The sequence below is a fragment of the Leishmania braziliensis genome, chromosome 23 (genome assembly GCF_000002845.2).
Source record: "Leishmania braziliensis MHOM/BR/75/M2904 complete genome, chromosome 23".
In the NCBI taxonomy this organism is placed as follows: domain Eukaryota; phylum Euglenozoa; class Kinetoplastea; order Trypanosomatida; family Trypanosomatidae; genus Leishmania; species Leishmania braziliensis.
In genome coordinates, this window is record NC_009315.2 from 298386 (window position 1) to 324982 (window position 26597).

At 53.9% G+C, this 26597-nt stretch overlaps 3 protein-coding genes across 3 annotated transcripts; all 3 read right to left on the minus strand.

Moving 5' to 3' along the window:
* Positions 1 to 11244: 11244 nt before the first annotated feature.
* LBRM_23_0820 (putative RNA-binding protein) lies at positions 11245 to 13047 on the minus strand (the record flags this gene model as incomplete). Its single annotated transcript, XM_001565104.1, has 1 exon — positions 11245 to 13047. One exon carries the CDS (start codon positions 13045 to 13047, stop codon positions 11245 to 11247), a length of 1803 nt encoding a protein of 600 aa, XP_001565154.1.
* A 4893-nt stretch (positions 13048 to 17940) lies between these two features.
* On the minus strand, positions 17941 to 19518 carry LBRM_23_0830 (conserved hypothetical protein; the record flags this gene model as incomplete). The annotated part of the gene is made up of 1 exon (XM_001565105.2): positions 17941 to 19518. One exon carries the CDS (start codon positions 19516 to 19518, stop codon positions 17941 to 17943), a length of 1578 nt encoding a protein of 525 aa, XP_001565155.2.
* Positions 19519 to 22739: 3221 nt separating this feature from the next.
* On the minus strand, positions 22740 to 24065 carry LBRM_23_0840 (putative 3-ketoacyl-CoA thiolase; the record flags this gene model as incomplete). The annotated part of the gene is made up of 1 exon (XM_001565106.2): positions 22740 to 24065. One exon carries the CDS (start codon positions 24063 to 24065, stop codon positions 22740 to 22742), a length of 1326 nt encoding a protein of 441 aa, XP_001565156.1.
* Positions 24066 to 26597: the final 2532 nt, after the last annotated feature.

Sequence of the window (26597 nt, forward strand, 5' to 3'; positions counted from 1 at the left end):
TCTGGGCTGGGAAGAAGCAAAGAAGGAGGAGGGCTGCGTGAAGGCAGAGGGTCGGCGGTCTCTGGTAAAGCAGCAAGAGAGGCGGATGGATTGAAGAAAGCTGAGTGGGAGAGACGCGAGAGAGCGAAGCGGGGATCACCCGAATCGAAAAGCGTTGTGGTAAAGAGAGGAGAGCGGAGATGTCAGCGAGAAAGAAAAGCACACAGACCAAACCAAGAGGTCGAAGGGAGCCACACAACCGCAAGTGAGGCGTAAAGGGCGTACAGCAAGCGCGAGAAGCAAAGAGGAAAAAAAAAATTGTGAACTCAGAGGGAGAGCGAGAATGAGAAGCAAACAAATACGCAAGGCCCACCTCCGCACACAGACGCCAACTACAACAACAAGCGCACAGGGATAACAGTGAGATGACGGCTCAGGCAGTGGCAAAGGCAAGCGCAGACAGACAGGCAAAGAAAGGAGAGCGGCAAACACTAGAAACACAAAAGGAGAAAAGGAAAAAAAGGGGGGAGGGCCACAAAGGTGGAGGAAGGCAAGAGAGAGAAATCCGAAAGAAGGAAAAAGGGGGGAACGGAGAGGTGCAGTCGCAAAGAAGAGGTGGCACAGCGCATTCAAGGAAAGAAGTAAAAAGGCAGAATGCTGGCACGGAAAGATGCAAGGAAAGAGGGGGGAGGGGGGAAGAAAAAAAAAAAGAAAAGAAAAGATGCCACAACAACAACAAAGAGGGAGAGAGAAGAGGCAACTACACACAAAACTCGGAGGGGAAAACACGAAGAGGCGCTCAGTCAAAAAGGAAGAGGGGGAGGAAAGGGGAGAGGGAGAGGGAGGATTAAGGCGCTTATGATGTCGAGAGAAGCTAAAGTAAAAAGAGAGGGAAAGAAAGGGATGAGACTCAGAGAGAGAGGGGAAGAACGAAAGAAGCGCAAGGAAAAAATAGGAGGACAATGCTGAAGACACTCGCGTGCGCGCGTGAAAATGAATAAAAAAAACGCACAAAAGTGAGGACGCCAGAGAGAGAGGGAGAGGGAGGCGGGGAGGAGAGAAAAGGAAACGATTGAAGGAGACGCGCACACCGACGACCAGAAAAAAAAGGGGGTAGCAGAAGCGATCAAAATTATAAACATAAAGGAAGACACACACGCACACAGAGAGAGAGAGAGAGCGACTTACACGAAGAGAGATGTTTTGAGCGAGGTGTGCCAATTCAACATGGCGAGGAAGACGTTATTGCAAATGATGACAGAGAGAAGCAACAATCCGCAATGAAGCGAAACAAACGAAAAAAAAAAAGAAAAAGAGAGAGGGTAAAGGAGAAAGAAATAGAGGAGAGGAGAGGAAAAGAAAAAAGAAAAACGTGGTCAATCTTTAGATCAAGGCAATGAGGAAACGAAAGATAACAACAACAGGGATACTGAGAGAGGGAGAGAGGGGGGGGACGGTGACAGCAAAGAGGTTAAGAGGGAGGGCTTCTACTGAAGCCTGAAGAGTAGAAGAGTAAGTGTGTGGAACAAATATTGAAAAGAAAAGGAAGTAAAGTGGGGTGAGTGCTTGCTGGCGCGCTTTCTTTTCTATTTTCCCTTTCGTTTGTGTACGTGCGATGGCGTGGCTCTGTGACACTATTGATAAGAAAAACTTTAGAAAAGGCAAAGGAAATGAGGTGAGGGGGGGAGAGGGCAGGTTACTTACGAAGGCGAGGGCACCGACAGCAGTGGAGCGAAGGTACTGAGTAAGGATCGGGAGGAGAGAGAAGTGTAGAAGGGGAGCTAACTCAGATATGAGAAGAGTGGAACCGAAATGGGCAAGAGCAAAATAAAATAAAAAAACAAGAGAGGGGAGAAGGTCCTTGTTCGTCGAAGAAACCAGAGAGGAGCCGGGGGGAACACAAAGGACGGGAGAGGTGGAGAAAGAAAATGGTGCCTTGCGATTTATCGCCTCCGCAGCCTGTCACAGCGGTGGTGGATAACGGCAAGGAAAAAAAAATGGAGAGAGCAAAATGGGAGCGAGACAAAGAACGAGATAGACGCATCAAGCACAGGAACAAAACCAACAGGTAGCGCCACGTGTTTACCTTACTCCTTTTTTGTGTGTGTGCGTGTGTGTGGGTGGGTGTGTGGGCCTACTCACTCTCTCTTATTTGGTGTCCTTGCGTGACAGGGGGGGGGGGTCTGCGGGCAGTGCAATACGCGCAGCGTCTATCTTTGGAGAGCCTACCCCTCTCGTTTCTCTCTTTCGCTCGTTTCTCGTGGGACCTCCTTCTGTCGAAGTCGCTTGGCCTCGACTTGATATCTTCCGACTCAAAGCACTTCTTTGTGTGTGTGGGTGTGGGTGTGTGGGGGGTTTGCTTATCTGAGTAAAGGAAAGAGGAGGGGAGAGGTAAAATAATAAACTGAAAAAGTGGTACGGGGAGAGTGTTGCTGCATAGACAATGTCCAAGTTGAGATGTGTAGCACGGCAGATAGACGGAGACACACCAAACTCCCACAGCGAGAGGAGAAGCAATAGAGGTGAGACAGGAAAAAAAAAGCCAAGCGAGTATGAACCGTGAGAGGGGATAGCAAGTGACTTGGGGCCTTTTGTACAGTGTTTCCTTAGCTACTTGGTTTGCTGAAGCGCTTATTACTTTTCTTTGGATTTTCCTGTTTAAAGCGGCTGATGTAAAGGAGTTTTCTCGTTTGGTATCAGTGAGTGAGTGAGTGCGACTGAACAGGAGAACAACGAGCCTAGCACGCGTTAAGGGGAAAAAAATGCCCTTCTTTCCTTTTTGGTGATGGTGGTAGTGGTGATGGTGGTTGTCCAGTTACACTGCGTAGCGCGTACAGGAAGCCTTGGCGTATGTTTAACGGGTCACATACGCCAAGATAGTGTGCGACAATATATATATATTTTTTTGAGGACAACGCAGGATCGCCAAAATGGTCCGAAAGAAGTGGAGATAGAGCGCGAGTAGTAGTCCTAGTCGTAGAGAAAACAACACAGCAGAGCAGAGGTGCGTGCAGACGTGCAACACCAGGGCGCACTCGCTGACAGTGACCTTTCGATCCACATGTCCGCCTGTTGCGTAGAGTTGGACTGCTTCGCAGAGAGAAGAGTGGGGAGCTTAACTGTGTAAGCTGCAGTGACGTCACCATTGCCTCCATCGCCGCCTCTCTTCGCTTTCCCTTTTCAAGGAGCATGCGGTGATCAAGCACCAGAGTGCGGTGAGGCCAGATGTAGGATCAGAGAAAACTGCCACTCCGGCTCTTGACCCAATAAGCAGCGCATGCTAGGCGCGCCATGAGAAGCGTGGGAGGTGGTGCTGTTCAAGCATACCGCCCGTCCTCACGCCCGCTCTTAAGATGAGCTATCCCTCTTCAGTCGTCTGCTGATATGGTTCACTTTCTCTGTTCCACTCGGACTCAAGATGAGAAACGAAGGGAGATAAAAGAGGGGGGGAGGGGAGGGGGGGGGAAGAAAAAATGAAGACCACAAAGAAAGAAAGAATCTCCACAGAAGAAAAAAAAAGCACCAACGTACGCAGGCCTGAAAAAAAAAAAAAAAAAAAACAAACAAAAAGGGGGGGGTATGTTTTACCACCGCGAGGCTGGCGTAGAGAGAAGAGCATCCTCATCTACAGCAGCAACGGGAACAGCCATAGCAATACGATGCGACCTTCACGCATACATACACACGCACGCACCCTTCCTCAAGGTAGCGGCGACACCCCCAGTACAGTGGCTAGAAGGTATGCCAGTATAGAGAGAGAGAGAGAGAGAGACGTGATTCAGAAGAGGGGAGAGGGTTGGATTTTTTTCGCTTGGCTTCCGAGCGCCCCAACAAGGGAGCAAGAGGGAACAAGAAAAAAGCAGAAGAGAACACCGTCACCTCCTCCCCTCTCCCCTCCAAGCGACGAAATAAACTAAAAAAAGGGAAGGGAGAAGAGAAGAATACAAAGGCGAAGAGGAGCCTCCAGCAAGAGCGAGGGGGAGAGAGAGCGCGCACGCACGCACGCGCTGAAAGGGAAGAGGAAAGTGCGGGCAGGCATCTTTACAAGGACTCCAGTACAGGATCCGCTTGGCGTGAAGGCGCGTGTCTGTGTATGATGGTTTATGTGCCTCTAGCGCGATGCAGAGTCATTTAACGACCTTTTCTTCCGCGAGGACGCTGCTGCTTCACCGCATCCTCGTTTATTCTACACTCTCGCCCCCCCCTCCGCCTCTCCCTGGGGAGGTCTGCGCGAAAGAGAGCAGGGAAGATGTCAGCAACAACGAGAACAAAGAAAGAGGGAGCTGCCAACCTTGTGTATTCGGTTTCTTTTCAGCTCGTGGATAATTCACTCGACAAGGTGTCACCTCCTCTTGTGTAACCTGCATGTTTTCGTTGTTGTGCCGTGCCTTCGTGTTTCTTGCTCGGCTTCGCGCACGCCTCTGTTGTATGTTTTACTATGCCAGTGCAATTTCTCGCACCATAAAGGTAAGTCCTCTTAAAGACTGGAGTACGTGTGATCAGTGTGCCAGTCTCTCTTGCTCTCCTCCGCACCCGGCCCCCTCTCAGGGAGGAAGAGAGAGGGAGAATCCAGCCCGGTGAAGACGCGTGACCTCGTCACTTCCTCACAAGGAAAAAGAAGGGTACAACCAGGCACAGCTGAACGGGTGCTCGTCTTTCATGCTTGTGACTGTTAGTGCAACAGCGCGAAAAGATTCCCTACAGAAAACAAACAAACAAAAAATAATAAAATAAAAGTAGAGGAAGGGCCCCTCGTCTGTGTTTCAGTTCGTTCGTGTTTGGCCATCGTCGACCTTTTTCTCGCGGCCTCGAGGCGTGTACTACGTACGACTCAGGGGAACACGGCGTTCTGTGTCGTCATACGTGTCCTTGTGAAACACATATGAGCAGGCGAAAGCGCATAGACATGCATGCGGGTCTGTCGTGCGCTCGCTTCCGGATGGGCCGGTGGTCCAGACCATATTTATCCCCCTCTCCCTCTTCTCAGTGAATCCGAAAGAACAGGGCTGCAGTGCAATGTGACCAAACATGTCAAGAGCGGAATCCTTTCCCATTCTTTTATTTTTTTTTTTCACACGTCACACCAAAGCCGAGCCGCACTCACTGGGGGTGAGGAAGAGAGTGCAGAAGGCGGAAAGAGGACCGAGGGGGTGGTCACCGACACACAATAAGTAGACAACAAAGAAAACCCTCGGCTAGCCAGAGAGAGCCAGATGCGCGTCACCCCATACCAATAGATGAGGGGGAAGAGCAGCGAAGACGCACATGGGTGTGGCTGATGCGCGTATGTCGGTGAGGAGCGTTGTGCGCAGCGGCACGCAGACAGCCTTGCAACGAAGTTTGCTTGGTAGATGCCGACAGAGATGATTCCCCAGCGGGCACATCATCACATCTATAGCCGCCCCCGACATGCGCGCTTTCTTTCGCTGCGTGACGTTGTAGCCTTCCACCTCTCCGACCACCACCACGCTGTATTGCTTCGCCACGCCGTATGTTATGTCTCTTCCCTCCATCGAGAATGAGGGGGTGTGGGACGAGGCGGAGATGGGGGTGGGGGTGAGGGGACTCAACGCGGTAGAGCGAAACTACACGACCGTCTCTTAGGCTCTTCGGGGAGAGGAGGAGAAAGAAGAACGGCGTACTGTTGCATCCAAGTTGCCTCTCCATTTTTACACACGCACATGTATTTCATCGAGGAAAAAAAATAAACTGAAGATCTCTATGGTCTGATTTGAAGAAGAAATCAGACAATGAAAAAGAACAGGAAAAGGCATATGACGGATGAGCGCAGCACGGCAGCAGGGGATTGGCGGAAGGGCAACTCTCACCGCTCTGCCCCGCCCCCTTCCCTCTCCTAAAAACTCTCGTTTCTCCGTCGATAACAAGAGACAGTCGCAGCTACAGACCCACTACGGCAGTGCACAGCGAAAGACTCTGAGCTCGAAAGAAAGGGGAGAAGAATGATATCAACGAAAGAAACCTGAAAGAAAAAGGAGGGGAACACCCACACACCCACACGCACAATACAGCGACAAGAAAAAATAATAATAATAATAGAAATCGAGAAAAAAACGTCATCGAACCCGACCTCCAAAAGAAGAAGAACACATAAATATATAAATAAATAGTCATGTGGGTGTGTGGGTGCAGAAGAGTAATCGTGTAACCCCAACCCTAAAGAAAGGCAGTAAAATCAAAGAGTGACGCAACGAGACCGGACAATCGCCAGGAGAGCGGGAGAGGAAAAGAGAGAAGAGAGAAAAAAGGAAGAGAGAAAAAACAGTACGGCAAAGGGAAATGAAAGAGCAGATGAAAAATAGCGCCGACCGGCTCCTCAGCAGGAAGGAAAGTCATCAACAACGAAATCGAAAAGGACACACTCGAAAAACAACACAGAAAAGGTGCACACCGGAATGGAGAGCACGCGAACGTGGAAAGAAAAAAAAAAAAAGGAAAAAAAAAAATACACACAGAAAAAAAAAGCCAGACGAAAAGCCACAACACATCAACAAACAAGAGACACAGAAAAAGAAACGGAAAGGAGGGCCGGGAGGGGAAAGGAAGATGCTGAGTGTCGCTTTCTAAAGAATGTGACTGAGCACGCACGCGAGAAAGAGAGAGCGCACGAGAGACCAGAAAGAGCGTCCCCCTCTCTCCACCTATCCTCCCTCTCGTAGATAGGGGAACAGAGAACACAGAGAGAGTAAATTCAAACGGTCGGGAAAGGAATGAAGACAGCTACACTGCGCGTCTATGCGCGTGTACGATCACGTCGATGATAGTCAAAACACACGTCAGCCTGAGCTCTACAAAGAAAAGCAAGGGAAGAGGTGTAGCGAGGAGAACAGCAATCAGGAAAGCACCTCGAACGCATACAGAGAAAGAGAGTAGGAAGAAAGAACGAAAGAAAAATACGCTCAGTAGCGCCTATAGAGGGGCAGACGAGCGAGCGACTTCAACCAAGACACACACATGCACACACACACATGCACATGCATGACAAGGACAACAGGAACAAAATCAACATAGGGAAGGAGACTGAAGGTGTGCCATATACTAAGCACAAAAAGAGCACAAGAGGAAGCAAAAGACATCTCGCCAGTCGATGTCGCCTTAGGAAGAACGCCAGGAGAGCGCCTATTAAAGCGGAAGAGGAATGCGTTAGGATAAACGGAAAGAAGAGAGCGTTTAAGAGAAAAAGGAAGACGAGACAAGTTGGAGGAGTTGTTCAAGCGTCAATGCTGAGTAGGGTGAGGGTGGGGGGATGGGGGAGGGACAGACGTGGTGGAAAGAAGGGGGACAAAGAGAGGATGACAGGAGAGCTACGCGGCAAGTATGTTTGCATATCTGTTCCTTCGGAAAAGGAGTGCTGCACACACACACACACACGCACACCTCCCACTTCCTACTCTTCAAGCTTCCCTATGAACAAAACTCTTCGATTGAATAACTCAGCCAATCCCTTTCATCAGAGCGACCGCTGCTCCCTCGTGCCATTGACTTTTATCGTCCAGTTTTTTGCAAGCACGGGGAGCGACGTGAGAAAGGAAAAGGGAGTTGAAGGCAGCGCATAGCACGCACGCACGCATGGAAAGAAAAAGTAAACACCTGACATGCAAAACACAAGGATGGTAAAATAAAATAACAAAACCTGCAGCCATAAGGTCTTCTTCGCGTGCTCAAAAAAAAAAGAGTGTGTATGCACGTGCGGCACAGAATTGAATGCACGTACACGAGGAAAAGAAAAAAAATAAGTAAAGAGATAACAGCACGTGGAGAATGAAGCGCAAAGATGATAAAGCGAACGTCGAAAGGGAGAGGAAAGAGGAGAAGGACACCACCTAGAACGTAACGATGCGCGAGCGCGCAGGCACATGCGCACACACACACATGGCGGGAAACAAACAGAGGAAGAAAACACAGCAGCGACAGTAGACGTCCCAACACACAAGCACGGGGAGAGGGACAATGAGGAAATGTACAAAGGCCCTCAGCCGGAAGAACGCATGAAAAATTTTGAGCAAGAGCACACAAGAGGGAAAAAAAAAACGGGAGAAAACGAAAAAAAAAGTATGGAAAGTCTGCTGTGGGGACGAAAGGAAAAAAGGAATGAAAAGTATCAGCGCTCCAGCACTGAACAGCGGTGCAACGAGCAGCACTGCTGTGGAGAAAAGGGGGAGAGAGGGTGTTTTTGACAGTCTTCAGATCGGAAGGAAAAAAAAGGCAGCGAAATGAAAAAAAAAAAAAAACGAATTCGCGTAAGAACCCCAAAAGGGAGAAGAAGTGGGGAGAAGTAAAAGCGATGGACACCAGAAACGAACGAGTGGGCTGATAAACGAACAGTGAAGACACGCTCGAGAAAGAAAAGGGAGAGAAAAAAAACTACACACTGAACATGGGAACACACAAACGCACGCACACCTGCACCCACAAGCAAGACCATCGACACTCAGAGACACTACAGAGGCACAGGGAAAGAAATGGTCTGAGCAAGAATGCACAGAAAAAAAAAAGGGAAAAAAAAAACGACAGTAAGCTAGCGTTGTGGGAAGGAAATTCATGGAGGAGGGGGAAATGAAAAGGAGTCGAGGATCACTGCGGGTATAGTAGAGAGAAGGTGCGGGATTCAGGTATGGGGAAGGTAAGCCGAAAAGGGGGGAAATAAAGGAAAGCCAAGGACGTCCCCTTCAACGCTTTTCTTTTTTCGGCTTTTTTTCCTCCCCCTCTTTGCGTGTGCGTGTGCGTGTGTATATGTGTGTACGTTGTGAAGAGCTGGTCGCTCATTTCGGGAGATAGGAACGGAGGGAGGGAGAGAGAGAGACTCAGCTCTGGATCCAGAGGCCGGTGGGCAAAATAGCACATGCGTGCGCTACATGAGCAACACAAAGCGTGGGAGTGCCTCAGGTAGGTGACGCGGAAAAAGGAACATGAAAAGGGGGAAAAAATACGTAGAGGTACACCGCATTTGAAGAACCAAAAAAAAAAGTGGAGAGAATGAAGCCTTCGATGTAGAAGGCAAATGAGCGACGTGGAAGGGAAGGCGAGAGAAAGAAACTGTGAGGTGAATATGGTCCAAAGGGCGGATGGAGAGCAACTCTATGGAAGCGCCTACCAGCCAGCACCCGTTTCCTTCATACTTAGTTTGTGTGTGTGTGTGTGCTTGTTTGTTCAACACTAGCCGCCATCTCCTCGATTAATCTCCTCCCCCTAATCGCTATTTTCTCCCTCGCTTGATACGAGAAAGATTTCAAGAATAACGCAAAAGAGAGAGAGGGAGGGGGAGGGAGAGAGAAACCGCACAGATAAGACGCCACAGGGAGAAATAAACCACGACGACTAGGGAAAAGGACAAAGAAAAGAGTGTACAGCACGTGTCACATGGATGATCGCGCATCCCAGTAGAGGAAAGCGCCCATGCGCACACACACACATACACACACCAAGAACAGCAAAACGCCAGAGACAGCCGCGAGTGGCAAACGTACAGAGATATGAAAAGATAAAGAAAAAATAAACCGAACCAGCAACGCAAGCAGCAGAGAAGCGCAGGGATATCATAACGAGGACGTGAAAAAGCGGAGCAAAAAAAAGGAGGAGGAGACCGTATTGCCTCCCTGCCATCAATCAGCCTGTCTTCCCTCAGCAAAACGAGCAGCCTGGAATGTGATTCAATGAAAACCCAAAGCCAAGCAAACGAAAAGGAATGAAAAACATCGAACCCCCTCCACACATGTATCCACGCGGGCTTGTGCGGAAGGCAGGGGGGGAGAAGAGGGAAAGGTGGTGTCTATTGTCACGATGATGTGCACGCAGGTACACCCGTCATAGACCGTGACGTTCCTTAGCTCCCCATGATCGCCCCTCCTCTCCCTTCTGCTCTGGCTTCTCTCTCTCCTCCGTGCACTCCAACGCCATCACCGGCTGTTTGACTCCCATGTGTTCGTACGTTGTGTGTGGGTGTGTGCTTTTTCGTTTTCGCTGTTCATGTATAGCAGAACGCAGCAGTAGCACGAGCGAGCAGGAAAAGACTGGGGAGCCAAACGAGTTGTGCATATAGGCACCTGTAGTGGGCAGAGGAGAATGTGAAGAGCGCCACCAAAGGAGCACGGGAGAGAGAGGAGAAGAAGGAGCAGGAGGAGGAAGAGAGAGGAAGGGGGGGAAACGAGGCAGGAGGACGCGAGAACGAGACGCTGACGCGCACGAGACAAAAAAGTTTGCACGTGTAACTGTGCCTTCTTGCCCACTTTTTTCCCTTTGACGGGTGCCTCATCAGTATCAGCCTCTCGCTCTCTGTATACGTTTATCCGTGTGTAGGCGCCCTTGTGAGTGGTGAAATGGCACGCCTTCCGTTGTACTCCACAAGCGCATCGCAGTGAAAACGAATAAAAGAGGACAAAATTCACGTGACTCGCCCCAAAAAAAAAAAAAGAAGGCAAAGAGGGAGTCCAAAAGACATCAGAGAGAAGCAAACGAAATATAAAAATAAAAAACGCTCTAATAGCGAGAAAGGGAGAAATACCAGAGCACAGCAATGGTGGCGCAGAAACGACCATCTCCAGATGATCGGCAGATGACGCACGGACACGCACACGCACACACACACACACAGAGACAGTGAGGTGCACAAGCGGCAGATACACGCAGGAAAGAACAGTACCACCTAAAACGTGCACGCGGGAGTCCAGCATGGGCCTACACAGGACAGCGGGGCTCCCGGTTGGAGAACGAAGAAGCAGGGGAGAATCAGAGAATACATCGAATAATGCGACACGCACACAGGCATACGGACGCACAGAAACATACGCTTATATGTGCGCAGCAGGAGGAAAGAGAACGTACGAGAGGTTCAGCTTGAGGAGTTGGGAGAGGGAGGGGGAAGGTAGCGCTGGAGACGCAAGCCTACTTCGGCTTCTTTTTATTAGTGCTGCAACGTACGCTAAATAACACGAGAAAAGGGTGGGAAGGCGAAAGAAGCTGATGCTCTGCGCAACGCACCGGCGACACACGGGTGAGGGACAACACAAAAAATTATTCACAAAGAAGCAAACCAACAAACAATCAAAGCAAACGAGCGAAAGAGAGGAGGGAAGAGAGAGGAACAGAAAAGGGAAAGCACGCATGCACACACACACACACACAATGCGGCAGGTCACGGCAGTGCTGAGCAGCAATGGTTGCAGCAGTGCCGCTGTTGACTTCTTTCGCAACCCATGTGATGACCGCAATGTACGACTCTCTGTTACTTCCGTCTTTTTCGGTTCGTTATCAGTGCAGCATCTGGAGCTGCAGGCCCATCCCGTTCTCCATCATGATGACATTCGGTGGCACTGCACTAAAGCCTTCGGCCCCACCGTTGCTGACGCTGATGGGGGCAGATGGCAAGTAGGGCGCAAGCGCCGGCGTTCCTGACGCCGTGCTGTTCATCGGCAGCGCGCCCATGGGAAAGTACGCAAGCGGGACCGCTCCACTGGTCACAGGGTTGGAAGCGGCCGTCGTTGCCGGCAGCCCCGACGGTGATGACGGCCTAGGGTACACACTCACACCATTCGCAGCCGCCGCGGTGGCGGGAAAGGCGCCGTACCCACCGGTGGGCAGCGGATAGTAAACGAGAGTGGTTGTCGCTGCTGGCGACGTCATCCACTCGGTCGGGTTCGCACCGTTCACTGCCGTCGCCGCGACCATCATCTGCGCAGGCCCGGCCTGCATCATTGGTGCCATATTCGGAAAGGGAAAGGTGAAGGGGGTCACGACAGGTTGAGGATTAACATTGTTGCCCACCGCATCCCGCGTTCCGCCATTCGTGTTCACCTTCGTCGTCGCTTTCACCGATGCCAGGGACGAACAGCTGTCGGATGAGTGAAGAGAGCCCAGCGGGGGGCTGAGCCCCATGGATCCCGGGGACAGCGTCGGCATGGCAGCGGGCGCGCCTCCGTGTTGGGCGCCATTGGTAGCGCCTCCGCCAAGGGCGAGAGAACCGGGCAAAGGCGTGCTGGCAGGGCAGAAGCCGCCGTCCGTGCACGGGCTGCAGCCCGCCTGGGTCACCGTGAAGAAACCCGCCGCCGGCGAGGTGTTGACAGCCATGTGCCCATCCACGGGAGAGGTCGTGAGTGCGGTGGTGGTCGGGACAGCGCCGCCTGCAGTAGCCATCAAAGGAAAGTACTGCGCCATCGGCATCGGTATCGCGCCGCCGTTCGGCATAGCGGCAGCCATCCCCATTGGGCTGAATGGCATCTGGAGCGGCATGCCGTTGTTGGGAAGAGACGGGCTGGGGATGGGGTTGTTGCACGCAGCACGACGGCCCTGCGAGTCGCGACGAGAAGCACCACTGCGACGGCTGCGATTATTGTTCTCACGCCGGTCGCGCTGCATCGAGGGGGGTGGCAGCGTCGTGTTGATGGCGGCGCCAGCATCCCCAAGGGGCTGCGGGGTGGCGTGCGAGTCGGCGAGGCGCGCCTGCACACAGCGACCTTGCAAAAAACTGCCGTTGAGCCCACGGATGCAGCTTGCCGCACTCTCCTCACTGTAGTACAGAGCGAATCCGTAGGCCTTCGTCGGGGCATTGCGGTTGTCCACGCACAGCTTTGCTGCCTCTACACGACCAAACTGCTGGCACAGCTGCCGAAAATCCTCTGAGCGGTAGGTTGGCGGCACACCGGAGATGTACACGTTTCGGCGGACATTCTGATTCTTTGGCTTGGCTGACTCTGCCGGCGGTGTCGCCGTCTGCCCTCTGGCAAGAGGGCCATCGGTGTTTGCAAACGCGGCACGGGCAGCACCCCTGCTGCCCTTCTTTGGGAGCGCCTGCGACGTCACCTTCGGCTCGGCACCGCCAGCGGTGGTGGCGAGTGAGGCATCAGGAGGCTGAGACCTCTGGCCCGCCACCACACCGGTAGTTGGCATTCCCTCAAGCGACAGGAGTGACGGCGTCGCGAAGTTGTGCGTACCGTCCAGCCGCTGCGAAATGCCCGACTCGCTCTGTGATCCGCTGGTGTGAGAACCAAACGAAAGAGAGAAGTCTTTAGCCGAGTTGTTGTTCCGGTACGTCTCAGACATGGGTGAGGTGCTCATGATGAAACACTGAGAGGAGGGGGGAGGGATGCACAACAAAGAGGAAGGGGTGCACAGATACGCACAACACCTTTTTAAGAAAAAAAAAAAAGCGCGCGAGTGAGTGAACAAAGGCGCACGCACACGTACACACACGCCCACACTGAGAGACGGAAGTCGCAAGTTGAGTTTTTTTGTGGAGGTGAAAAACCTCAGAAGAGAATCAACGAAAAGGGAAAAGGAAAGGAGAAAAAGTGAGAAGAAGAAGAAGAAAAGACACCAATGACAACTTCGCCCAGGAAAACGAAAGAAAATCAAGGCAAGCAGCAGCCTCTCTATAGATAGATAGGTAGGTAGATAAACACTCACTGTACACTCGGGTACTGTTGCCTAGCGTCTGGAAGAGAGAGAGGGGGGGGAGTACGTGATAAAATAATCCGGCCCTCGGTATATTCCAGCAGCAGCAACACCCACGCAAGGGAAACAGATTGCGCGCTGAGGACAACAAAAGAGAGAGGCCAAGAAGGCGTAAGACTGCAGTTGGGGGGAGGGGACTGGGTTAGTGAGGGGTGGGGGTGAGGAAGAGAGAAAGGGGAGAAGAGAGGTGCAAGTTAAGATGCTTCTGTTTTTTCTCTTCCTATCTTTTTATGTTTCGGCGTTCGTGTAGGCCTCTCTGTGTGTGCAATCTTTATAGTGTTTTTCCGCTGGCAGATGGATCGGAGAAGCAGCAGCCGGAGTACTAGTAGAGAGGGTGAGTGTGATGGGCAAACAGGGGTCGTGGACGCAAAGACAAAGGGAGAGAGAGAATACAAAGAGAGAGAGAGACGAAAAAAACTGCCAAGGACCGTTACAACTCGAGTAGCAAGAGAAATCGCATGCAGGGAGGCTCACAAAGACGCCAGAGAATACGACGATGACAGAGGAGGAAACACGCAAAGAAAAAAAAAGGCAGAAAGAGGGGGGTGGAGTGGGGTAAATGAACTGATGTGTCGCTCGTGTGAGGAAGTACTTCTGATTCAGATAATAATGCTAATAGTAAACAAAACAGTGATACAGACTCAGCCACACAAGCGTACAGAACAACACCGGAAAGGGAGGGAAACACGAAAAGAGGAGGAGCTAGGAAGGAGGAATAGAGTGAAAGACACGACAAGAGAAGAGGTGTCGAGGCGACGACAGAGAAACAGAAAGAACGAAAAAGAGAGCGGGCAAATATGTACCACGGCAACTCTTCTAAAGGGGAAAAGAAAAAAAAAACTAAGACAGAGAGAGGGGCGTAAGAGAGAGAGAGAAGCCGCAGCTGCTGGGTATACTGGAAGCCCTTCTCCTTTCTCCGTTCGTTCGTTCGCTTTTTGTGGGTGTTTTCGTTTGTTGCCTCTTCGTTTGAGAGAGAGAGTGCGTGCGTGAGTGTGCTTAAGGATTGGGGTGACAGCGGAAAACAAGAAAAGAAGAAGAGGGCCACGTCGTGCTGTACGTGTACTATCCAAAGGGAGGGGAGAACGGGGGGAAAGGGGGTTGGACTCAGCTCGCTCGCGCCGCAGTTGCCTGCACCTCTGCGTCAACCTAGCTGGTTATCTTTTTGGGGGGAGGGTCTGTTGCTCTCTTCCTTCTTCTGTGTGGCTCTGCGTTTACACGTTCGTATCGCCGGGGCCTCGACAGTGCGTGTTTTTTTATCGGTCTTGTCGGTGCGTACGTTATACTTCGCGGGGCAGGTACGCACAGGACGCTTAGTGAATGCGTTTGTGTTCTATGTGAGAACACCACTTCTGAGCACTGCTCGCTCCGGTGACGCTACTCTATGGAGAGTAGAGCAGCGGCGTCCTTGTGGTAACGACACAGGAAAGGGAAAAGAAGAGAAACAACAGAAGGGGAGAGGCCAGGTGACGGTGGTGGTAGTGGTGGGAGGAGAGAGAAGGGCACAGACGAACCGGGAGTTTGGTAGGAACTTTCTTAGAACCGAAGAGAGCAACAACGAGAAAGAAAAAACCGCCCCCCTCCACACACACAGAGAGAGAGAGAGGGGGAGGGAGGGAGGGAGAGTACGAGAGCACAAAGACCAAAAAGAGAGGAGGAAAAATAATAATAATAAAGAAAAAAAAAATAGAAATGACACAACACACCTAAAAGAGGGTGGGGCACGCACACGCACACGCACACGCTAGCACAAGCAGAAGCAGAAGAAAACAAAAAAAAAAAAATTGAAAGGATGCTGATGTGATATTGCGGACAACGGCGAGGTAAGAGAAAAAAGGGGGAGAGGGGTGGTGCGGGTCTTTGATGAAGTTCAAGCTGGAAAAGGGAAAACGGAACAGCTGATAAAAAGAGACGGGGAGAGCGATGGGTCGGTATGATAGACACGTCACGCAGATAAAGACACCGAGGGACAGCAAAGAGTAACCAGCAGAAAGGGAGAGAGAAGCGAAAGGAATGAGGCAGGAGGGTGTAGCCCAAAGGAAGAGGGGGGCAGTGACCTCACCCCAAAACGTTTTATATGTAAGCGTGTGTGGGTGTGTGCGTGTGGGTGTGTGTATGTAAACGCCTCTTCTTGGAATCACTATTTTCAGCTCGGTCGTTTGCTTCGCTCTATCCTTTCCGAGAAGGGCAGGGAGAGAGGCGAGGGGGGAAACAGGGGAGGAGAGATGGCTGGGAGTGAAGAGTTTGCCTATACGCCACAACCCAGATGGTAGCAAAGACGAGAGGACGTGTGTGCGCGAGAGGAGACAGGGGAGAGGGGAGAGGGGAGAGGGAAGAGGAAAAGTGGAAAAGGAAAAGAAAACAGATATGACAAACGTAACTTGGCGTACGTGTGCAGAGGTGCAAGGCGATTGACGGCGTGTGTGTGTGTGGGTGTGATTAAGTCCGCCGTATGCCCAGCAGCCGAGCGAAAAGAAAAGGACGGCGAAGATGACGACGGCAACAAGACACCACGACAGGCGTTGAGGAAAGCGGAACAACAAGAGTGGCAGAGAAGTAGAGAATGCAACAAGGAGAGAAGGGGAGCACGCCGTGCATATTTGACATCACATATCTCATAGACACGCCTGGACACACAAGAGCAAAGAAGCTCTGCAGGCAAACATCCTCTGGTGTCCTCGAACGACTCGCCCTCACGCCACAACAGGGGAGTTGGCAAGCGGAGGAAGCGTGCAGTGATGCTGAAGACAAGGGAAAAACGAAGATTCGCGTACAGATGATGACAGGCAGAGAGAAAGCGCGCGCGACCCTTCCTCCACACGATCCCCTATCACACTCCCTACGCCCTAGTAGTGGCTTGTATAGTGCCCCTCTTTGTTTGGTGTTGCTTATTTAGCCCATCACAGCATCAGTGAAGCTTCTCATGTTCATGCACAGCTCTACAGTATTGGAAAGCATTCTTACACACGAACCGACTTCGCAAGGAAAACTGGCAAAGAAGTGGTTTTCCCCCACCAACATGCCCATTCTCTGCTATGAAGCACATTAGTTTGTCCCCACTCCACTCGGCACGTCACAGGCCCAGCGCGTGGGGCGCCAGCAGCGCTCGACACATGCCCCACAGCAGTGCGCCGATTCAGTCGGCTCAGCATGGGTTCCGCGTCAAGCTCCACCCGGCCGCCGCACAGCCGCTCCCGACCTGACCGCCGACATCAGCAGCCGCACGTCGCTCTGGCCCGCGCTGCTTCGTGGGTGCTTGGCCCTGCCGCAGCGCCAGCAGTGGCACGGCATTCGCAGGGATGGGGGAGGAGGGGGGCCACCTGGCTCCCCCCCACACACACAGAGAGAGGGGGGGTACTGCGCTCCGATACCACGCACGGAGCCGCGCTCCCCCCCCCCCCCCCACGGCATCAGAGTTGAGCGGAAACGCGAGAAAGTCAGTAGGAGAGAGAGAAGCGCCTGCATCACACAGGCACAGGCACGGACAAGAGAGGTCAGAAAAAGTGAGTGCATTGTCTTGCTCTCTCTCTCTTATTGAACTGCCTCTCCCCCGCCCTCCCTTTGCCTCGTCACTGTGCGTGGTATGGCGCGTGCGTTGCGGGGATCAACGCGAGGCCGCAGAGGAAGATGTACGCGACACGTGACAAATAGAGACAAGGCGATACACACACCACACGAGAGAGAAGGCAGAAAAATGGGTGATGCCTTGCGAATGGCAAAGAGAGACTGTGAAAAGGGAGGCAAGAAGAAGTACACGCAGTGTACTGTCCTCTGTGTGAGGAAAACGATCGGAGAAGATCAAGTTGCACGAGACAGCCACAAATGGGGCGAGAGGCATCCGCCGCGAGTGCCACACGCACTGAAAACCGACACAGGGGGCTGTCGTTCACGTTGACCAGCTTCTCTCACGCCTATTATCGAGTCGCTTCGTGCGTCACAGAGCCTACACAATTCTATACGAGTGGCAGACAGAAGTACGAGGAAAATTAGTAAGGAAAGGTGCAGGGCGAGGGGTGGTGTAGCACTGCTAGTGAGCCACCAGGTACATCAAGAGAGAGAGGCGACAGGAAAGACACCCATGTTCCCCCCCCCTTCCCCGCTACCTGCAGGTGCACCTGGCACCGAGGAGAGCCAGTGGAAGGAGGTGAAAAATAAACAACATGTAAAGAGGGGCCAAGCCGAGAGACGGGGCGCCACCCCCGCATTGGGGAAAAAAAAAGAGCGAACGATGATGATGTGGCACGCAAAGCAACAAATAGGGGGAGGGGAGGGGGGTGCCCTCGTCGACGACGATACGAAAATGCATCGAGTAGTGGGTGGACATCGACAGTTGTCGCGGCGGGTGAAGGTGAAACAGAAGTGGAATCAAGAGCACTGCACAGAGCTGCCACGTGCAGAAACCTCCCTCTCCCTCACCACCACAAACTCAACCTGTACAGCCCTCCCTATCGTCTCTCTCAATCGCACCGTGTATTCTCGTGGTTTCACCTGTGTAGTCACCTACACAATGGAGCTAAAGTCTGCTGTCGCGCCGTGCAGTGGATCATCAGCGACAGCGAAACTCCCTAGCAACTCCTGCACCTTGTCGATCCCGGCAATGCGCAGCGAGCTCGTCAGCAGAATCTCTTTGCACTGGATGTAGCGCACGAGCTGGCTGCGCGTGTAGTCCGTGAGCCGGGCAAGGAAGCGGATGGGGGCCGCGTCTGTCTTGGTCAGCACCACTGTGAAAGGTATATGATAAGCCTCGAGCATGTCGCAGTATGCGTAGTCTAGGTGCTGTAACCCCTGCGCGGAGGCGCAGAGAAACACACGCTTGATGTTCCGTGGTTGGTACAGCAGGAGAGGCTCCTTACCACCACACCCACGATCGCCGTCGACCTCATTGTCACCCTTTTCCACTCCGTCTGCATTCAACTCAGTCGACTTGTCGCTTCTCTCCCTCATCGGTTGGTGGGGAGTCGCGACTGACGTTCCATGGCGGCGGTGCCGCTGCATCCTCTGCACAGCACCGGGTGCCGCGCATGCCTTCAGGTACGCCCGCATCGCCCGCACGGCGTTCTCGGCGTCGATCGCGGGAGTGCACATCGAGTCATAATGGCCATATCCGGGGCAGTCCACCAGCAACAAGCGGTTCGCAATGTTGTAAAAACGCAGTGAGCTCGTCGTGCCGCGGAGGTGACCGTACGGTGTGATCATCGCGTTCACGATGGCATTCACAAGGGACGACTTGCCACTGGACGTACGGCCGATGAATGCTACCTCGGGCAGCAAGCTGTGCCGAGGGTGCAGCCGAGGGGCTGACTTCTGCGGAGGGTGCTGGTGTTGAAGCTGCCTCTGATGCTGCTTGGTGTTGCACCTTCGCTTTCCCGGTCCGCCCGTGGCGGAAGATGTTGCGTTGACTGCGGCGTGGCTGAGCAACACGGGAAAGTGCTGTGGGTGGGTGGCGCAGCGCGCTTGCTGAATGTTACCGCCGAACGCGAAAGTTTGTTGGGCTTTGCTCGATGTGCCAAAGACCGGTGCCGTGCCGTCGCCTTTCGTAATCCAGTGCTCCCAAGAGACACCGCGCTTTAGCTTCCTCTCAATGCGGCGGCCATGCAAGCCAAGGTAAATCTCCTGTAAGATGGCGCGGTCAAGCGGCCGCTGGCGAAGGTGCTCACGAAACGAGGTGGTACTAGGCTGTAGCGTCTCGCGCACGGCGCCATCCACACCGTACTCCTCCACAAGCTTCTGCTGCTTGCGCAGGTGCGACTTCGAGTCCCGCCACAGCTTTTCCACTACCGCCTCATTCCCTTCGCGAAAGGCGTCCAGCTGCTGCGCACGTTGCAGCTCCGCCGCGCTCTCCGCTGGCAGGAACGGCGCGACGGCAGAGCTGACGCGACGGTGCTGTTCGTACTCCCTGGCGTAGGGCGAGAGCGATGATGAAAAAGATGTGGTCGACGATCCAGCTGAGTCACCGCCTAACGTCGACAGCGGGGGAATAACGATCTTGTGCCGCGAGCCCTGCTGCAACAGCAAGCGTGATGAGTGCAGCAGCCCGCCAGACACGGTCGCAAGCCGTGCACACGGTGCTAATCGCATGGTCTATGTTTGCCCTCTTCCTTTCACGTCGATGACTCGATGGCAGGGGAAAGAAAAGTGAGTGGACACACTCACAACAACAACAACAGCCAGAGATGAGCACGCACAAGCGATAAAAACAAAATTAATCGAGCGTCGTCGGCGTCGGTTCTCTTCGGCACCCCTCTTGTTTCCTCCATAAAAAGGCTTCCAAATAGTCTACTGCTGCTGGTGTTAGCGGTGGCGCAGACATGCGTCACGCACCGTCAGCGTATAGAGGCTGCCGTGTGCCCAGGCCATGGAAATGAGTCGAATGAGCGGGCGAAGGAAAAAGAGGTGTAAAGAGAAGCGGGAGAGCGTGAGTGAGCGCCAATGGTAAAAAAAAAAGGCGAGAAGAGATGGGGTGCAAAGGGGAAGAAGGGACAGAGCGTCAAGCAGGAGAATGCATGAGACTCCTCCGCTGGTGTCGGTGTCGGTATTGAGGGGGATATTAAAACGCCAACAAGCAGGGGCCGCGGATGCAAAGCAAGCGGGCAAAAAACAAAGACGCCTTAGGCCCTCTGCTGCACACCTCACTCTCGAACTTGCTCGAGCCGGCCGCCGAATGGAAAAGCAGCCACCCATGCAGACGCAATGGGCACTCCACATGGCACTATCGCCTATACATACACACGCAGAGACAACTGGGAGCGTGCGTCTGTACCTCCGCACATACGTGGTGCTCAAGCCCGGTTGTGCTGCGGAGAGCTGAAGTTGTCCGTTCTTGGTTTCCTCGTCTTCTGAACGCATCTCAACCGGTGCAACGGGTCGAGGGACTTTTTTTAGCTTCACACCGGGCCCGTCCCGCCCACAAACAAGCCAACGAATACGCGCATGCAGCGACAGCTCGCCCACACCTCTGCCGCACCACGGTGAAGCCCTCGCCGTCTCGGACAAACCGTCGCGGGTTGCCAACTTGGGCAACGCGTCTGGCACGCTTCCCTCGCCCTTCCTCGCATGCGGGCTGCGCGATCGGCCGCCAGACGGACCTGGGCGGGCGGCACGCCTCGACCCAAGCGGGCCGCCCCCAGGGTCCTGCTCTTGAGCAGAGGCGCTGGCGGCTGCCGTGCGGACAACAGGGGGTGGTCGAGACGCGTGCCGGATGAGCTCACGGAGGAGGTCGGCCCGCCTCCGGTCAGGGCCCGAGGAGAGCCCCGCACCCTGTCTGGGTGTCATGCCTCTCCCTGAGCCGCTTCACGCGGCTGCATTCCGTAATACGGCGCGGTGGTTCTCCACGGTGGTGTCTGGGGGACTCGATGAAGCGACTCGGGGTGCCCTCGGCATGCCTCTGGCGTCTGTGTCCCGTCAGCCCACCCGGCGGGACGGAGGAGATGCCGCATGCTTCGCAGACACGCACCCTGGGGCTGGTTCGCATGGATCTCCGCGTGCCATGCTCGCCCATCACTCTTGCTCAACTGGCCTCTGCATGCTCTGCCTGGGGGTGGTGCGCCATGCCAGCTGTGCTTCACAGCGCGTGCGCGCAGTGCTCGCGCCATCACATCCAGGGGCCTGCTTCAGGGCGGCGCTGTTGTCCGGGGGCTCGCTGTTCCCGACCACCGCTTCCGTCTATGCCACGGGGACGTGTCCGCACATGGCCTGCCCGCGCGTGCCGCCGTGATGAGTCCGTGGCGACAGGGAGGAGGGGGCGCCACCCTCTTCTGAATCCGCACGCCTTTGAGAAGCGTCGCGGTGGCTGGCGGAAGTGGCCCGGGCATGAGCATGCGCCTACGCAGAGGGAGTCCATAGCCCGCCCTCCTGATGGGGCACGGAGGGGAGGAGGGGGGCGACACTAGCCACACGACGAGATGGGGGAGCCCATGCAGCGCTAGTGAGATGTGCATAGCCACATCACTGCGTGCAAGGCCACAGCGTGAAGCGAGGTGTGCTCTGAGCGTCGAGCGGTCCGCAAATCTCGTGTGACATGTCGGGCACAGCTCCGGCTCGGGTGCCTTCACCGCAGGCACAGGCAGGGGGGGGGGGGGGGGGTACCACAATGCTAGCCAGAGCTGTAGGCCGCAGAGCATCTGCACTTCATCCTGCCCCAGCCCGTCATCTGCCACGGCAGGAATCCACAGTGCGGACAGGCGTCAGTGCGGACCGAGGCGAGGCACCCAAAAAACCAAAACAGAAGCAAAAAAAAAAACGAAGGCAGAAGAAAATATCGGAGAGAATCGGTTAGTGCGTATGCTTGCTTTGCTCTCTGCTGCACCGTCCCTCGCGAGCTCTCCATCGGTACCTGGCAACACGTTCTTCGGCGCTGCTCTCTCGGGAGTTAGACGCGTCTCCCTTCCCTGCCCCCCCCCCTCCAGAGACGCGTATTGGTTGTCTTATGCGTACATCTTTTTTTTCTGCCCACGTCGGTGCCCCCGTGGGGAGGGGGGGGGGGGTGGAGGCTCTTATGCTTCCGCAGAATGTCCATAGCGAAAGGGGGAGAAGAGTAGGAAGAGAGGAATAGGAAGAGGGGGGGAGGTGAAGAGGGGAATGTGAGCACAGACACGCTCACGTACACATACACAACCAAACCGAGAGAAGGCAGCAAGTGCAACCAGTGGTGTCAACTAAGAAAAAGAAAAGAAGAAAAAAATGCTGCGAACCAAGATGGAGAGACGGGGTTGGTATGCGGACAGGTGAGGCACTCCTGTGCGTTTCAATGTCGAACTGAACGCTGCACCAAGCAGGACGTTAGAGTCATAGCAGTACAGCCGTGAACCCCCCTCCACCCATTCCCTCTCATATAATGACCATTATAACCGCAATACTCACATGTCAGCGCACATGGGTAGAGCACCCCAGTGCGAGTAAAGGGAAATACACATAAGCACAGGGACAAGCAAGCGGGAGATACAATAAGAGCGCAGGCACACGTGTTGCTTGCGCCTCATCAACCGTGCTCTTTCAACCTCTCTCGGTGACGGCATCACTCTGACGCAACTTCTCTCGCGCATGCTCGTTTTGCTGAAGTACGGTGAGTGCGCCCCTTCCCGTGCTCTTTTTGCTCGCCAAATCCATGAAATTAGTGTAATGAGAAGCGCGGCAGATGGGCCAGCGGCAATGGAAAAACGCCACCCATCACGGCACATCTTTTGTCGGCCCTCTTTGTGTTTGGGTGCATTGGCGTCTCAGGCAAACCCGCGGCCTGCCCTCGATTGGAGTCTCTTTTTTTTTTTCTGGAGACAGAGGGAAGGAGGGGGGCGGGGGGCATCTCAAATATTCTGCAGCACTGTTGACACGGCTGTCTTGTCATCACCGCCCATGTTCAGCGTCGCGCCAAGGGCAGGAATCTTCTTCATCTGGTACGCCTCACACTGCCCCTTCATCTGCCGGTAGACCTCCATGATCTGCTTGACGCCGGTGGCGCCAACCGGATGGCCAAAGGCGAGGAGACCGCCGCCAGTATTGACAGGGATGCGGCCCTCGAGCGTGGTGTCGCCGTTGCGAATGAGGTCCTTCGCGTGGCCGTACTCGGCAATCCCGAGAGCTTCATACATGAGCAACTCTGCAATTGTGAAGCAGTCGTGCACCTCGGCGACGTTGAGGTCTGACGGCTTCACGTTCGCCATCGATAACGCCTTCTGCGCCGCCTGGCGGGAGGTGAACATGCAGCACGCATCTTCAGGGTCCTCGTAAAGGCTGCTTGAGGCACAAGCAATTGACTTGATCTCAACAAGACGGCTGTCGTTCGGGCTAAGGCCAATCTTCTTGAGACCTTCCTCATTGGCCAGCACGACGCCGGCACCGCCATCACTCACCTGCGAGCAGTCTGACATGCGCAGGTACTCCTTGTACGTCTCGTTACCCAGGAACTTCACGTTGCTCGGGTCCTCACCGTTGCACTCCTCAAACGTCATCTTGCGGGTGTGCATGTGAGCGAGTGGATTCTTGTTGCCGTTGGCGTAAGCCTTGGCCGCGACGCGCGCCGTGTCCTCCATTGTGAAATGTTTATGCTCGACGATGTACTTCATGCGCTTGGCAAATAGGCACGGGAAAGTGAAGTCGTCCAGCTTGCGCTGGCGCCGGTAGTCCGCGGCGCGGGCGAGGTAGTCGCCACCAACGCGCGCGGAGGCCGTCGTTTGCACCTCCACCCCAACGGCAAGAGCGATATCGGCCGAGCCGGCCTTGAGGGCGTTCGCTGCCGTCATGACGGCGAGACCACCAGACGCGCACGCGCCCTCGACACGCAGGGCAGGTTTGTACATCAGTGGGTTTTTCACACCGGTCTGACCGTAGGTGAGGCTGCCGATCGCAGCCGGGCCGAGGTGACCCTGGTTTGAGAAGAGCGCTCCGAGGAAGTTGCCAACAACAACGTGGTCCACAACATCCTCCTTGCCCTTGAGACCAGTGTTCTCCATTGTGCGTTGCACTGTCGTGGCGAGGATTTCCTCGAGTGTCATGTTTTGCTTCTTGCCAAAGTCGGGATGCTTCTTATCAATGAACAGCTTGCTGCCCTTGCCCACAAACGGAGTGATGTGACCGCCCACGATGAACACGCAGGAGGCCCTCTGCAGATGCGTCACACTAGAGCGGAACATCGTGCTTCCCCTTTGGTGCTGGTCGGTATGTGTCGCTGCTGTGTATACGTCGTATGTGTGGGGTGTTGTGGGTGCGCGCGTGCCTTTGCCTGTGGCCTTTTCGCTCACTTGTGTCGTGGGATGAAGGGAGAGGCAAATGTTTCGTACAAAATTTGTATTTTTTGCACGCAAGACTGAGCAAGGGAAAAGAGAGAGAGAGACAGGAAAGGGTGCTTGTATGTCTCCACAGCCAGAAATGTGCGCGTGTCTGTGTGTGTGTGTGTGTGTGTGTGCTTCAAGGAGCAGAGGGGCGGAGGAGGAAGGGAGAAAGAGGCGTTTGTGCAAGCGCAGAGACAGGGGGAGGAGGAAGTGGCACTGAAAACTTGAATAAAGAGAAGAAAGAGCGCGCGAGCGAGCTGCAGAGCACAAGGAATAGCAACAAGACAGTAGATAAGGAGAGAGCAGAGAAAGAGTACTACTAATGATAGAACGGATAAGCAGGAACTTTTCACGTCCCGTGGAAAAGAACAGAGCAAGAGAGCAGGATTTAAAGACGAGGAGTGGGGAGGGGGCAATAACAGCCATGGGCAGATGTATGGTCGTCATGCGCGTACGTGAATAAGTGAGAAATACGCTCGCGAGATCGTGGGAGAGAGAAAGGAGAGGAGGTGGTGTGGGTGTGGATGTCTCTCAGGAAGGAGTAGAACGTGAACCCTCTCGCATTGGACAGCAGAGCGTGCAAGAACATTCAGAGAGATCGCCTTCACGGCACGGAAAGGGGGCACTGGTTCCAACACCACCACCACTCCTCGAAGTACCGAAGGGGAAATCACTGTGAGTGGCAGGTACTCGGCATGCGGCTCATCTCAACAGTCTACTCAAAGTCAGGAGTCAGTAAACCTGCCTTTTACTGCGAGGCCCCGTCCAAGCGCCGCAGCTGCACCGGAGGTTCGCGAGAAGAGAAGAGATGAAGTGGCGTCTGCGACAAAGTGCGGCACAAAAATAAAAAAAAACGAGAGAGGCACGGCCGTCTCGAGGCCTTCTCCCAATCAGACGGTGGGGGAAGAAAAGGTAGGTCAATCTAGCTGTCGCCGACGCTGCCGATGGCGTAGATTTCCACGTTTTTGACGTTATTCGCCAGCGAGTTTATAACTGATAAGTATGTCTTACGGTAGACGATCACCATGACACAACTACCGCATTATACTGGTCAGAGTCGCTGCTACCGCAGGTCGCTCATATGGCTATGCCAGTCCTAACGGGCATCATGTCGAGACACCCCCATGCCATAGCTGGCATGCTGTGACGAAAGCGATCTCGCTTTCTGGCGCTGCCGAGTCCGACACGAAAGTCTCGCGGCTTGCCGCCCGACTACGACCCCCGTATCTAGTAGATGACCTGCAAGCCACTGAGCACCTCTAGCTATATAGCCTTCCGATCGCGTACAACATCCAGAATCGCCGTCTAAGAACACCAGTACATGCTTCTCATCATCTGCTAAGACTCCTCATCCTCACGCGGCGACGTTGATCCAGCTCATAAACATCACCCCCATATGCCACCATCCGACACCTCTATCTGCGAAGTGCAGACCCTACGTCACTCGACACGACCTCGCGCAGGTACTAATGTCCCTCTGATGGCACACAAGTACGTTCCATTGACACACACCTCACGGTCAAGTGCCTACCGCGTCGTACGACCGACGTCTCGGAAGTAGCACGAGGCTGAGACACTCAAACTACCTCCGTCTGCACAAACAGTCTACTGCATCCCTATTGTACACATCACCTCGGCCTGCTTGCGGAGGACGTAACATTAATCACAAGCAGGACATGGGCGACACCGCAGTCAATTACAGTCAGAAGGATCCAGACTCCTCACGCCGAGATCTGCCCGCTGTGAACGTATAGTAACGAGATACACTCTAGGACGACCTCGTCAAGAGCTATTCTCTGCCTCTTCATACATGACACCCCACAGATACGTACTCGCGTCCAAACGCGAGAGCGGTGCTACCTGACTCATCTCGCGCTTACCAAAGCACACTACTATATAATCCGCTGAATCGCGTACAGTCTGGCACATAAAGTCAACGCTGTGCGTATTACCGTCCGACGTATCGGCGCGACTATCTCTATCATAAACGCACCTATGCAGACTCTATCACATATCTACCTCTTGACTCTGATATATATCCGAACGACCCATACCAGCCGAGCGAGGTCAATTAGTACTGGCTCCAGAAACCGCACTACGTTCGCACAATGCTGACTCACTTCCTAGGTACACTTATAGAGCGTGACGACGCGCCACATCATGTGACGCGCGTACCTCGATGACATGATCTGACATCCGAGCAGTCTACACTCTGCTCTGGACCTATTATCCTGCGTTCACCACCATCTTCTCGTGCCGGCATAACTCGAGTAGTAGCTCCTCTGCGTCATACGTGTCAAATTATGTGGCCAACTCTCCTTCACCACGATACTATCCATCAGGCGAGAACAGCGATGACGCACTTCGACATAGATTGTCCGCAGATGTTTCACC